Raw genomic sequence first — 14882 nt, 5'->3', positions numbered from 1 at the left:
ATGTGTCCCATTAGAAGCACCTTATCCCTAGAAACTAGGGTTTGGGCATTTGAATGTTTCCTAATTGTTTACTATCGTTCAGATACACTTTGAAGACTGGGTGTCAAGTCCTTAATCTATTTAAACTTATGCCTGAAGGATGCAAGCATTAAGAATAGGCGTCCAGAGCTGTATTTATTCTTAAGGTTTGTGAAAAATGTGCACCCAAACAAAGCAGATGCTGAAATTTGTGGTAAGAAGTAAAGTGGGTTGAAGGCAGGAAGAGGTAATAAGCATTAATTTTTAGACAGAAAAAAAGGTTTTATTATAATGAAGAGTAGATTTTCCCAGTGGCTTAGAGGTCTAATGCACTGAATAAGTTATACAGAAATGGCAAAGTTGGTCAGACAGTCCAAACTCTGAAAGTTGTGAAGGACTAGAAAATGTTAAATGAAAGTTAAAAAATGTAACTAAAGCTGACAATATATATATTTTACTCTAATATTAATTGAAAGTTCTAGGAAGTTCTCAGCTTCTGAAATATTCCTTACAAATGGCAAGGGTATGGTAGAGATAGATTTGTTGGTAACATAACTACAAAAGCGCTGACCAAAATAATTGGTGAAAGTGACTGTGTGGATGAACTACTAGAAATAAATGAACTGTCCAGGAAGTCATTATTATAGCATGGTTAGATAATCAGAGCTTGAGTTGGAATAGCTGCTCTTAATTTTTTGCTTTGTGGGGGGAGAAAAAGGAATAAAAAAAATGCCTTAAGAATTGCAAGGCAGGAGCTACTACAGTGCTCTTGAAAGAAAGGTATCCTGAGTTTTAGGCCTCACATGATACTTGTATTGAAATGTCCCATAGCCACAAATAAATCAGATAATAGGCCTTTGGAGCTAGAGAGACATCATAGCCAAATTACAAAATCATACAGTTGAATAGCAAATATGGGAGGAGGGCTCTAAGACTTTAGATTTATGTTACCTACATTCTATGATTGGTGATTCTATATTATTAAAGAAGATGATTTTATTTTCAGCCCCATCTGTTACCATCTCCTCTCCAAGACTTCTTATGTGCAATTGGAAAGATTTTCCAAATATCCTGATCTCCCCTGCTTGGTTTTTCTACTGCCAGTTTTGTCTGTCTTGGATTGCTAATTTACTTAGAATAATGTCTGACACATTATAAGCACTTACATATTGTTTTTTTTAAATTACTCTTCCATCTGTTTTGTAAGTTTTCCAAATTTTGTTGGATTTTTTTCTTTTTTCTTTATTGTGTCTTTTCCTTGTTGGTTTATGCCTAGAAGTTCCTATAGTATTACTTAATGGGCTTTGGCAAGGAGATGGGATAAATGGATGTGTTTATTTCTGCCATGTTTTAACCAGGTACTAGAAGTGTATAGATTCTGTTTACTGCACATTATGTGGTAGAGATATTTTAGAAAAAGAGTTTTACTGAGGACCTATCAGATCAAAGTGTATGTGTGAGCATTTGACTCAGGATGAGACATTTGCAGTGCTGATTGACAGTAATCAAAGAAGTGCCAAGCACTACTTTCACAAGGTTGCGTAGTGGTGGACCAAGGATTTGAACAACTTTATTATATGTGCAAATCCTTTGCTCTCTCTTGAATATGTCAGATTTGGTTTCTTTTAGCTGTATTAATCAAATGAAGATAAAAACTAACTTCAAAAGTAATTTTAAGACTAGAGAATGACCACTGATTTTTATTAAGAATCTATTTATATTCATTCCAAAATGGTGTGGGGCAGTACTAACAATAGTCCAATTTTCTTTATTAAAGTATTGTTGATTTACAATCTTATGAAGGTTTCACATCAACAACATTGTGGTTTCAACATTCACCCATTTTATCAAGTCCTCACCCCCCACTGGAATCACTATCTATCAGCGTAGTAAGAAGCTACAGAGTCATTACTTGTCTTCTCCATACTATACTGTCTTCCCCATGACCTCCCTATATTGTGTGTGTGCTAATCATAGTGCTCCTTAATCTCCTTCTTCCCTCCCCATTTTCCCTCCTCTTAGGTAACCACTAGTCCCTTCTTGGAGTCTGTGAGCCTGCTGTTATGTTCCTTCAGTTTTGCTTTGTTTTTATACTCCACAAATGAGTGAAGTCATTTGGTACTTGTCTTTTTTCTGCCTGACTTATTGCACTAAGCATAATCTCTGGTTCCATCCATGTTGCAAATGGAAGGGCTTGTTTTCTGTTTATGGCTGAATAATATTCCTTTGTGTATATGTACTACATCTTTATCCATTCATCTATTGATGGACACTTAGGTTGCTACCATATCTTGGCTGTTGTAAATAGTGCAGTGATAAACATAGGGGTGCATATGTCTTTTTGAATCAGGGATCTTGTTTTCTTTGGGTATATTCTTAAGAGTGGAATTACTGAGCCAAAGGGTATTTCTGTTTTTAGTTTTTGTTTTTAGGAACCTGCATACTGCTTTCCACAAGGTTGAGCCAGTTTTACATTCATTCCCACCAACAGTGTAGGAGGGTTCCCCTTTTTCTGCATCCTTGCTGACATTTATTGTTTCTTGTCTTGGATGTTGGCCATCCTAACTGGTGTGAGGTGATATCTCACTGTGGTTTTAATTTGCATTTCCCTGATAATTAGTGATAATGGAGCATCTTTTCATGTACTGTTGGCCGTTTGTAATTCTTCTTTGGAAAAGTGTCTCCAAATCCTATGCCTGTTTTTTAATGGGGTTGTTTTTTGGGTGTTGAGGCATGTGAATTCTTTATATATTTTGGATGTTAATCCCTTCTTGGGTAAGTCATTTATCCCACACTGTAGAATGTCTTTTGTTCTGATGGTGTACTTTGCTGTACAGAAGATTTTTAGTTTGATAGAGTTCCACTTGTTCATTTTTTATTTTTTCTCCCTTGCCTAAGGAGATTTGTTCAGGAAAAAGTTGATCATGTTTATATTCAAGAGATTTTTGCCTATTTTCTTCTGTGAGTTTAATGGTTTCATGACTTGAATTCAGGAAGTATTTGATCCATTTTGAGTTTACTGTTGTGTATGGAGTTAGACAGTAATCCAGTTTCATTCTCTTAACATGTAGCTGTCAAGTTCTGCTGACCCCAGTTGTTGAAGAGGCTCTCTTTTTGCCATTCTGTACTCATGGTTCCTTAATTGTATATTAATGGACCATATATGTGTGGGTTTATATCTGGGCTCCCTATTGTGTTACATTGACCTGTGGATCTGTTCTTGTGCTAGTACCAAATAGTTGTGATTACTGTGCTTTGCAGTAGAGCTTGAAGTAAGGGAGCATAATTCCCCCAGGTTTGTTCTTCCTTCTCAGAATTGCTTTGGCTATTTGGCGGTCTTTTGTGATTGCATATGGTGTCTTTTTTTTTTTTTTTTTACATTTAAAAAAATTTGGTATCATTAATATAAAATCACATGAGCAACATTGGGGGTAGTTATCAAGTCCCTACAACATACCCCATTACAGTCACTGTCCATCAGTGTAGTAAGATGCTATAGAGTCACTACTTGTCTTCTCTGTGCTATACTGCCTTCGCTCTGGACACCCCCACCCACTACATTATGAATGTAATCGTAATGTCCCTTTTTCTCTTCCTCCCTTCCCACCAGTAACTTTCCCTTTGGTAACTTAGTCCATTCCTGGGTTCAGCGAATCTGCTGCTGTTTTGTTCCTTCAGTTTTTGCTTCGTTCTTATGCTGCACAGATGAGTGAAATCATTTGATTCTTGTCTTTCTCTGCCTGGTTTATTTCACTGAGCATAGTACGTACCCTCTAGCTTCATCCATGTTGTTGCAACTGGTAAAATTTGTTTTCTTATGGCTGAATAATATTCCATTGTGTATATGAACCACATCTTCTTTATCCATTCATCTACTGATGGACACTAGGGTGCTTCCATTTCTTGGCTATTGTAAATAGTGCTGTGATAAACAGGAGTGCATATGTCTTTTTGAAACTGGGCTCCTGCATTCTTAGGGTAAATTTCTAAGAGTGGAATTCCTGAGTCAAATGGAATTTCTATTTTGAGTTTTTTGAGTAACTGCTTGCTTTCCACAATGGTTGAACTAGTTTACATTCCCACCAGCAGTATAGGAGGGTTCCCCTTTCTTCGCATCCTCGCCAGCATTTGTTGTTCCTAGTCTTTTCTGTGTTGACCATCCTAACTGATGTGAGGTGAACGTAAAAATTTTATAACTATTTGTTCTAGTTTGTTGAAGAATGCTGTTTGTATTTTGTTAGGGATTGCGTTGAATCTGTATGTTTGTATTTTGTTAGGGATTGCATTGAATCTGTACATGGCTTTAGGCTGGATTAGCTCAATTTGTTTTTATGTGAAAGAGGAAGAGAAGTTGGTAGGTAAAATAAGATTAATTAGTGACAGTGTTAGTATTCAAAATGTAGTTATGTCTTTTTTTCTTTCTTTATTAAAGATGGGCTATAATGGCATATGTATAACAAATTTGAGTTATTTATGCCAAGAACTGTTAACATTATTTCACTAATTCTCGTAATTACAGGTATGACACTGTAGTAAACCATTAGATTTAATCTATATCCTGAACTGTTAGTACTAAACACTACCACACTCAGTTTGAGTCTTAATGCCTATGATGTTTCAGGGATATACATTAATTTTTTTCTAATTCTGAGGTGTAGGTGATACTCTGTGAAAACAGGTTCAGAAAGGTTAAGTAACTTCCAGGGGCATACATTGTGTAAGTGATGGAGGTGGAAATCAAACCCAGATCTGCCTAAGTCTAAGCTCTGTTCTTTTCAGTCATCCATATTGCCTTGCATTTCCAGTACATAGCCTTTTAGAGTTAATGATTAAGTGAATATTGATTTAATATTTTTGTTTTTTTCAGGGGTTTATCAAAGATGTTCATGAAGACTCCCTCACAGTTGTTTTTGAGAACAAGTAAGTTATTTTTTACTGATGGAGATTAAAGATTGGTAGTGCCAAAAACTGCTTTTGGGTGTTCCGGTTGATAGTGGAAAATGATTTTGCTTTTTGGATGGGAGTGTGGTAGTTTTATCATTGTACAAGTTCAGGTAATTCTAGTTCTGTGACTCCTTGCCTGTTTTTCTGCCCACAATTTACTTGTCACTTTATCATGACCCTTTTCTTTGCCCAGACACATGAAAATATGAATCAGTAAGTATGAAAGCAGATGGTGCAAATGGGATGCTTAATTCTTAAAAACCCAGAATCTTGCATGGTGATGCGGAAGACCTTCCAAATTCTTACTATTGGTAGTAAGAATAAACATGAGACCATCTTTAATTGGTTGATGTTAATAAATAATATCAATGTTATAGATACTGTAAGGGATAGGTAGTGTTCTAAAAATGGGAAAGACAGTATGCTGGGCTTCGTTAGTAAGTTATAAAGGAGCACTTCATAATTGCAGGTCAGAAAAGAACTGTTTGTTCACCTTCACTTTTAAGCTGTTTCTGGAACTGCCTGAAAAAATATCTGTCCAATAGCTCTTTGAAGTAGAAACAAGTATTGAGATGATTTCTGTCATTGAACAGCTGCCTTTTTTAATAATAATGGTTAAAAGAAAGCATTTGAAAATCTTTAACTTCTCTTGTGTTTTGCCCAGCATTGGCAGATAGAACTACAGGAACTTTTTATGTGCTGGAATACCTCTCAGGCATATGAATGAGCTATAAGAACTTAAGAGTAGGAAAGAATTTAAACTTTTATCAAACTCAGCTTATAAAATACAACATACAACATGTCAATTAAGTGACAGCTGCTATGCGGAAAAATTAAATCTTGTAATTCAGCTATCCAAAGCAGTTGAGTAATAATCTGTATTTCTGTGAACAGGTACACTAAAAAGGAGTTAATGCAGTTCATATTGGTTTATAGTCTATGAAATTGTGTTCCTTTGATAGGTTACACAATTGTAAAAGTGTTTGTAATAACTTGATTCCACTGATATTTGGCAGCAGTGTGGATGTGACATTATTTTGAATCTTAAGTCATGACTATGAACTTAGCCTATTTTGGAGAGTATATACTAATCCCTTGGTTATTTTAATGAATTTTATAAACTTCAAGAATAATGCAAAATCTGTTTTACCTCAACAAAGTAGATACTGGGAAAAATACATAATGTGAAGGTTGTGTTTTGTTAATGAAAGCTAAATGATTAACTTGAAAAATAAATAGCACTAAGCATAGACTACAGTTGACTCTTGAACAACATGGATTTGAATTACACCCAGATCCACTTACATGTGGAATTTTTTCAGTAAATATATCAGAAAAATTTGAGATTTGCCACAATTTGAAAAAATGTTCTCTCTTCTTTAGCTTACCTTATTGTAAGAATACATCATTAACAACAAAATATGTGTTACTGACTGTGTATTGTAAGCTCTCTGGTCAATAGTAGGCTATTATAGGTAGGTTTTGGTGAGGTGAAAGTTAGGTGTGGATTTTTGACTGTGTAGGAGGTTTTCGTCCTTAACTCCTCATTTGTAAGTGTCAGCTGTATTTAGCTCCCATATTAGGGTCTCTTAGGATAATATATTTTAAAATTGTCAATTCATTTTCTGATCTTTCAGCTGGCAACCAGAACGCCAGGTTCCATTTAATGAAGTTAGATTACCACCACCACCTGATATAAAAAAAGAAATTAGTGAAGGAGATGAAGTAGAGGTATGTATTTGAAGTTTACTTTTTTCTCTCTTTTTGTTTGTTTCAAATAAATATTTTTGTAGGAAAATGTTTAGCTGATATGGAGTGAATCTTAATTTTGCTTTAATTCTTAAATTCTATTGCTGATGGCTGTGTAATATAACTGCTTGAGTTTTGGAGTCAGAACTGGGATTCATGTCTTATTCCACCATTTTTTAGCTTCGTGACCTTGGTAGAGCTTCTTTTCCTAAAATGAAAATAATTTGAGAGTTAAGGATGTTAGTGCATTTGAATTGCTTTGCACAGAATCTGGCACAGGGAGCTATATGGTTGGTGGTGGTCACTTTCTGCTTTTTGCTAGTTAGTTTAAAATTTGCCTTGTGCTTTTTCCTCAGTATATTTGTAAATGTATAGTTATCCTTTACTGATTATTAATATAGTTCATATGTAATAATCTGAAACATTGTATTAAGTGCACTGCTTTGTTGGACATTTTAGAACAGTCTGAAAACTTTTGTACAAAAAAAAAAAATCACTGCCCAGAGATAAAAATCATTGTTCATAGTTTATATATCATTATCAGGCTCCCCCTTTGTGTCTTTTTAAAAATAAAAATGAGGTCATTGTAGTGCTTCTTTGTATCTTCTTTTTTACACTTGGATGTCTGTCTTCAGTATGATGATGTTGGTTAGTTAATATGCTTGCTCTTAAGAAAAAAAAACTTGGAAATAATTGTCAAATAGAGGTGTAATGAGTTTGTTGGAGATAGAAAATTTGAATTGCGATTTTCAAGAAATTGATAAAACTCCCACACTGTGGTCAAATATGCTAAATACATTCTCACAGGGAGTGGGCTTGATAGTATTGGAAGAGATTTTCATATCTCATTTGTACTTAGTTTTTGTAGGGTAGAGTAGGAAAACTAGAAGCATGGGGGTACCTCTACTGTTGAAAGACCTATCTAAATGTTTTTATAAAAAAATATATATACTCTGTGCCAAACGCTGTTCTGAACACTTAGCAGAACTAGCTAATTTAATTACTCATTTAGTTACCTGCTAGTGTAATTCTTCAGAATTTTTTTTTGGTATCATTTATCTGTAATTACATGAGAAACATTATGTTTACTAGACTACCCCCATCACCAAGTCCCCACCAAATAACAGTCTCTCTCTGTCCATCAGTGTAGTAAGATGCTGTAGCGTCACTACTTGTCTTCACTGTGTTGTACAGCCCTCCCTATGCCCCCCCCAACATTATACATGCTAATCATAATGTACCCTTTCTCCACCCCTTCCTCCTCCTCCCCCCAACTTATCCCTCCTTTCCCATCCATCCTCCCCAGTCCCTTTCCCTTTGGTTAGACCATTCTTGGGTTCTGTGAGTCTGCTGCTGTTGTGCTCCTTCAGTTTTTGCTTTGTTCTTATACTCCACAGATGAGTGAAATCATTTGATAATTGTCTTTCTCCGCCTGGCTTATTTCACTGAACATAATACCCTCCTAGCTCCACCCTCTAGTTGAAAATGGTAGGGTTTGTTTTCTTATGGCTGAATAATATTCCATTGTGTATATGAACCATATCTTCTCTATCTATTCATCTACTGATGGATACTTAGGTTGCGTCCATTTCTTGGCTATTGTGAATAGTGCTGTGGTAAACATAGGGGTGCATATGTCTTTTTCAATTTGGGCTGCTGCATTCTTACGGTAAATTCCTAGGAGTGAAATTTTTGGGTCAAATGGTATTTCTATTTTTAGTTTTTTGAAGACCCTACATACTGCTTTCCACAATGGTTGAACTAATTTACATTCCCACCATCAGTGTAGGAGGGTTCCCCTTTCTCCAAATCCTCACCAACATTTGTTGTTGTTTGTCTTTTGGATGGTGGCGATCCTTACTGGCGTGACATGGTATCTCACTGTGGTTTTAATTTGCATTTCTCTGATGATTAGCGATGTGGAGCATCTTTTCATGTGTCTGTTGGCCATTGAATTTCTTCTTTGGAGAACTGTCTGATCATCTCCTCTGCCCTTTTTTTAATTGGATTATTTGCTTTTTGTTTGTTGAGGTGCGTGAGCTTTTTGTATATTTTGGATATCAACCCTTTGATCTGTCATTTATGAATATATTCTTCCATACTGTAGAATGCCTTTTTGTTCTATTGGTGGTGTCCTTTGCTGTACAGAAGCTTTTCAGCTTGATATAGTCCCACTTGTTCATTTTTGCTTTTGTTTCCCTTGCCTGGGGAGATATGTTCATGAAAAAGTTGCTCATATTTATGTCCAAGTGATTTTTGCCTGTGTTTTTTCCTAAGAGTTTTATGGTTTCATGACTTACATTCAGGTCTTTGATCCATTTCGAATTTACTTTTGTGTATGGGGTTAGACAGTGATCCAGTTTCATTCTCTTACATGTAACTGTCCAGTTTTGCGAACACCAGCTGTTGAAGAGGTTGTCATTCCCCCATTGTATGTTCATGGCTCCTTTATCATATATTAATTTACCATATATGTTTGGGTTAATATATGGACTCTATTCTGTTCCACTGGTCTGTGGCTCTGTTCTTGTGCCAGTACCAAATTGTCTTGATTACTGTGGCTTTGTAGTAGAGCTTGAAGTTGGGGAGCAAGATCCCCCCCACTTTATTCTTCCTTCTCAGGATTGCTTTGGCTGTTTGGGGTCTTCGGTGTTTCCATATGAATTTTAAAACTGTTTGTTCCAGATCCTTGAAGAATGCTGTTAGTAATTTGATAGGGATTGCACCAAATCTGTATATTGCTTTGGGCAGGATGGCCATTTTGACGATATTAATTCTTCCTAGCCACGAGCATGGGATGAGTTTCCATTTGTTAGTGTCCCCTTTAATTTCTCTTAAGAGTGTCTTGTAGTTTTCAGGGTATAGGTCTTTCACTTCTTTGGTTAGGTTTATTCCTACGTATTTTATTCTTTTTGATGCAAGGGTGAATGGAATTGTTTTCCTGATTTCTCTTTCTGCTAGTTCATTGTTAGTGTATAGGAAAGCAACAGATTTGTGTGTATTAATTTTGTATCCTGCAAACCTTGCTGAATTCCTATATTAGTTCTAGTAGTTTTGCTGTGGAGTCTTTAGGGTTTTTTCTGCACAATATCATGTCATCTGCAAATAGTGACAGTTTAACTTCTTCTTTACCAATCTGGATTGTTTGTATTTCTTTGTTTTGTGTAATTGCCATGGTTAGGACCTCCTGTACTATGTTGAATAACAGTGGGGAGAGTGGGCATCCCTGTCTTGTTCCTGATCTTAGAGGAAAAGTTTTCAGCTTCTCGCTGTTAAGTATGATGTTGGCTGTGGGTTTGTCATGTATGGCCTTTATTATGTTGAGGTACTCGTCCTGTATAACCATTTTGTTGAGGGTTTTTATCATGAATGGATGTTGAATTTTGTAGAATGCTCTTTCAGCGTCCATGGAGATGATCATGTGGTTTTTGTCCTTTTGTTGATGTGGTGGATGATGATGATGGATTTTTTGATGTACCATCCTTGCATCCCTGAGATAATTTCCAATTGATTATGGTGTATTATCCTCTTGATGTATTTTTGAATTCGGGTTGCTAATTTTTGTTGAGTATTTTTGCATCTATGTTCATCAGGGATATTGGTCTATAGTGTTCTTTTTTTGGTGGGGTCTTTGCTTGATTTTGGTATTAGAGTGATGTTGGCTTCACAGAATGAGTTTGGAAGTATTCCCTCCTGTTACATTTTTTGGAAAACTCTAAGGAGAATGTGTATTATGTCTTCTCTATATGTCTGATAAAATTACGGTGGTGAATCCATCTGGCCTGGGAGTTTTGTTCTTGTGTAGTTTTTTGATTACTCATTCAATTTCGTTGCTGGTTAATTGGTCTGTTTAGATTTTCTGTTTTTTCCTTGCTCAGTCTTGGAAGGTTCTGTTTTTCTAGAAGTTGTCCATTTCTTCTAGGTTTTCCTACTAGTTAGCATGTAGATTCTCATAGCATTCTCTAATAATTTTTCATATTTCTGTGGGGTCCATTGTGATTTTTCCTTTCTCATTTCTGATTCTTTTGATGTGTGTAGATTCTCTTTTTCTCTTAATAAGACTGGCTAGGGACTTTACCTATTTTGTTTATTTTCTCAAAGAACCAGCTCTTGGTTTCATTGATTTTTTTCTGTTGTTCTATTCTCAAGTTTATTTATTTCCTCTCTGATCTTTATTATGTCTCTCTTTCTGTTGACTTTGGGCCTCATTTTTTCTTTTTTCAGTTTCAATAATTGTGACTTTAAACTATTCATTTGGGATTGTCTTCCTTCTTTAAATAGGCCTGAATTGCTATATACTTTCTTGTTAGAAATGCCTTCAGTCTGTTCCACAGAAGTTGGGGCTTTGTGTTGTTGTTGTTATTTGTCTCCATATATTGCTTGATCTCTAGTTTAATTTGGTCATTGATCCATTGATTATTTAGGAGCATGTTGTTAAGCCTCCATGTGTTTGTGAGCCTTTTTGTTTTCTTTGTACAATTTCTAGTTTTATGCCTTTGTGGTCTGAGAAGTTGGTTAGTAGAATTAGATAGAATCTTTTTGAATTTACTGAGGCTCTTTTTGTGGCATAGTATGTGGTCTATTCTGGAAAATGTTCTATGTGCACTTGAGAAGAATGTGTTTCCTGTTGCTTTGGGGTGTAGAGTTCTGTAGATGTCTGTTAAGTCCATCTGTTCTACTGTGTTGTTCAGTGCCTCTGTGTCCCTACTTGTTTTCTGTCTGGCAGATCTGTTCTGTTCTTTGGAGTGACTGGTGTGTTGAAGTCTCCCAAAATGAATGCACTGTGTTCTATTTCCTCCTTTAATTCTGTTAGTATTTGTTTCACATATATTGGTACTCCTGTATTGGGTGCATATATGTTTATAATGGTTATATCCTCTTGTTGGACTGAGCCCTTTATCATTATGTAATGTCCTTCTTTATCTCTTTATTTCTTGTTACTTTCTTTATTTTGAAGTCTATTTTGTCTGATACTAGTATTGCAACACCGGCTTTTTTCTCTCTGTTGTTTGCATGAAACATCTTTTTCCGTCCCTTGACTTAATCTGTGAATGTCTTTGGGTTTGAGGTGAGTCTCTTGTAAGCAGCATATAGGTGGGTCTTGCTTTTTTATCCACTCTGTTACTCTGTGTCTTTTGATTGGTGCATTCAGTCCATTTACATTTAGGGTGATTATTGAAAGATATGTACTTATTGCCATTGCAGGCTTGAATTTGTGGTTACCAAAGTTTCAAGGGTAGCTTCTTTACTATCTAACCGTCTAACTTAACCCTCTTATTAAGCTGTTAATAACACAGTCTGATGATTATTTATTTATCTCCCTTCTTATTCCTCCTCCTCCATTCTTTATATGTTAGGTGTTTTATTCTTTCCTCTTTTGTGTTTCCTTTGACTGCTTTTGTTTATAGTTGATTTTATTTTTTGCCTTTAGTTAGTATCTGGTTGGTCTGCTTTTTTGTTGTGATTTTACTTTCTTTGGTGGTGTCTATTTAGCCTTAGCAGTGCTTTCATCTAGAGCAGTCCGTTTAAAATAACTTGTAGAGTTGGTTTGTGGGAGGCAAATTCCCTCAACTTTGCTTGTCTGGGATTTGTTTAATCCCTCCTTCATATTTAAATAATAATTGTGCTGGATACAGTATTCTTGGTTCAAGGCCCTACTGTTTCATTGCATTAAATATATCATGCCATTCTCTTCTGGCCTGGAAGTTTCTGTTGAGAAGTCTGATGATAGCCTGATGGGTTTTCCTTTGTAGGTGACCTTTTTTCTCTCTCTGCCTGCCTTTAATTCTCTGTCCTTGTCTTTGATCTTGGCCATTTTAATTATTATATGTCTTGGTGGTGTCCTCCTTGGGTCCCTTGTTTTGGGAGATCTGTGGGCTTTCATAGTCTGAGAGACTATTTCCTCCCCCAGTTTGGGGAAGTTTTCAGCTATTATTTCTTCAATGAAAATTTCTGTCCATTTTTCTCTCTCTTCTTCTACTGGTACCCCTATAACGCGAATATTGTTCTGTTTGGATTGGTCACACAGTTCTCTTAAGATTCTTTCATTCCTGGAGATCCTTTTATCTTTCTCTGCTTCAGTTCCTCTGTATTCCTGTTGGCTGATTTTTATTCCATTAACAGTCACTTGCACCTCATCCTGTCTACTCTTAACTGATTCCAGAGATTGTTTTATTTCTGTATTGTTCCTCCTGACTTCATCCCTTAGCTCTTGCATACTTTCTCTTCACGTCCATCAGCATGGTTATAAGCTTTATTTTGAATTGTTTTTCAGGAAGATTGGTTAAATCTATCTCCCCAGGCCCTCTCTTGGGGGTTGTCTGGGCAATTGTGGACTGGACCAAATTCTTCTGCCTTTTCCTGGCAACAGAGGTAGTTGTAGGCAGGTAGCATGTGTGTCACCTGGGAGAACAAAGTCCTTTCCTACTTCTGGTCCCCTTGCCCTTCTCCACTGCCTGTGTCAGTTAACTGCACACCTGGAGCAGTCTGTGGATTAAACCCCTGAACTGCTGTGGTCAGGGTTGCCGTCAGGGTAGCCCAGAGCCCTCCCAGGAGTGGCTGGCACGCCGGGTATGCTCTTCTGCGAGAATGGTGCCCCTTTGTGCCTTGCCCCAGCTTCTTCTGCCTGCACCAGGCAGCTGCATGCCGGCAGCAGCCTTTAGGTCTGTCCCGGGTGGCTGTGTGCTGGGAGGAGACTCTGGGTTGTTGCTGTCGGCATGGCTGCTCGTTGGCTGTTGCGAGGCCGCGTGTGCTGTTTATTGCCATGAGGGGCTTCAGGGCTGCATTGCCACCCAGGGGGTTGGGGGCCTGATTTCCTCAGGATTCCTGGCCTGTGGGCTGAGTGTGCTGGGACAGTTCCATCCAGCTGTGAGGCCCCTGTCCCTTTAAGACTTTCAAAAAGTACTTGCTTTTCTTTTGTCTCAGGGTTGCTGGCTGCTGGGACCCGCTTGCCGATTTTACTTTTCTGTTTCTCCAATATCCAGCACACCATGCAATGTGTGTCTGTGCTTGTGGTGCGGATGACTTGAGCTGGTTATTTAGCAGTCTTGCGCTTCCACTCCCTTCCCGCTCCAACTCCTTTCCTCCCTCTGGGGATCTGGGGTGGGGTATTCGCTTGTGTCCCGCCAGGCCGCCGCTTGTGTCTTTCCCCCTTCGTGTGATGCTGAGTTCTCGCACATGTATATATAGCCTGGCTGTTGTACTGTATCCACTGGTCTCTCTTTTAGGAATAGTTGTATTTGTTGTATTTTCAAAAATACATATGGTTTTGGGAGGAGATTTCTGCTGCCCTACTCATGCCGCCATCTTTGCTCCTCCTCCTAAGAATTATTTAATCAAGGAGTTCTCCAACTAGTGTAAGTGTGGTGTGTAGTTTATGTCCTTGAGAGAGAAGTGTTACAAGTGGTATGGGGATATATGGTCCAAAGTGACTTATGAAAATTAAGGGAGTGTGAAGTAGGGTACTTAGGTGGTGCCATGAATTTTAACAGTGACACTGATTACTGTTTTCCATTCCAGTGGACTTTAGACTCTCATCCTTTCCTAATCAACATCTTCCTGTCAAGGTGGTTAAGAGAGCTTGATTTGTTTTCATTTTTCAAAATTTGTTTCAGAAGTTTCATCTCAAATTCTTGTGACAACTCAGATTAAGCAAAGAACGACTTAGTTTTTGAAATGTTTTAGAATTAGAAATGTGTTTGGTGGTCAGTTCTGAGAGTAGTGCTTTTCATCCTCCTAATTTGTTCAGATGCTTACTGGTAGTGTCAGATTAAGGGAAAAACTTGGTGGAGTGCTGAGTGTGTTGCTATAGCATGCTTTCCCCAGTCTCAGTCTAGAAGATCCTGTGGAATTTTTTGGACCGTCTTTGTGGTGCATCTCCCCAACCGTGTAGAAAAGTTGATTAAAGTGGTAAATTGAATGATTTAGAAATTGGTGATTACAGTGTTTTATTTCACTTTGTGTTTTACAGTTCAGTCTTGGTGAACTGTGCTCCCAAATTTATGAGAATCATTATCTGACATTGAGATGTTACTGCTTTTTTTTTTCATTTTTGAAAATTCCAGTAATTCACACAAGGAAGAAGATTATAATTATTCTTGCCACCCATGGATTTATTGGGTTTTTGTTTTGTTTGTTTTTTTCTTAGGAGTCTATCCATTAGTTAGGGGTCT

General features: G+C 37.2%; 1 protein-coding gene across 5 annotated transcripts in view; it reads left to right on the top strand.

Moving 5' to 3' along the window:
* Positions 1-14882, top strand: part of FXR1 (FMR1 autosomal homolog 1) — a 75024-nt gene that overhangs the window by 13065 nt on the left and 47077 nt on the right. For all 5 annotated transcript variants that reach the window (XM_017662939.3, XM_017662972.3, XM_017662961.3 and 2 more), the window contains exons 2-3: positions 4886-4938; positions 6600-6693. In XM_017662939.3, the coding sequence (XP_017518428.1) occupies positions 4886-4938; positions 6600-6693 (147 nt within the window). The remainder of the gene's footprint in view (positions 1-4885; positions 4939-6599; positions 6694-14882) is intronic.

This window comes from Manis javanica, chromosome 3 (assembly GCF_040802235.1).
Source record: "Manis javanica isolate MJ-LG chromosome 3, MJ_LKY, whole genome shotgun sequence".
Lineage (NCBI taxonomy): Eukaryota > Metazoa > Chordata > Mammalia > Pholidota > Manidae > Manis > Manis javanica.
This window is presented reverse-complemented; position numbering and strand designations above follow the sequence as displayed.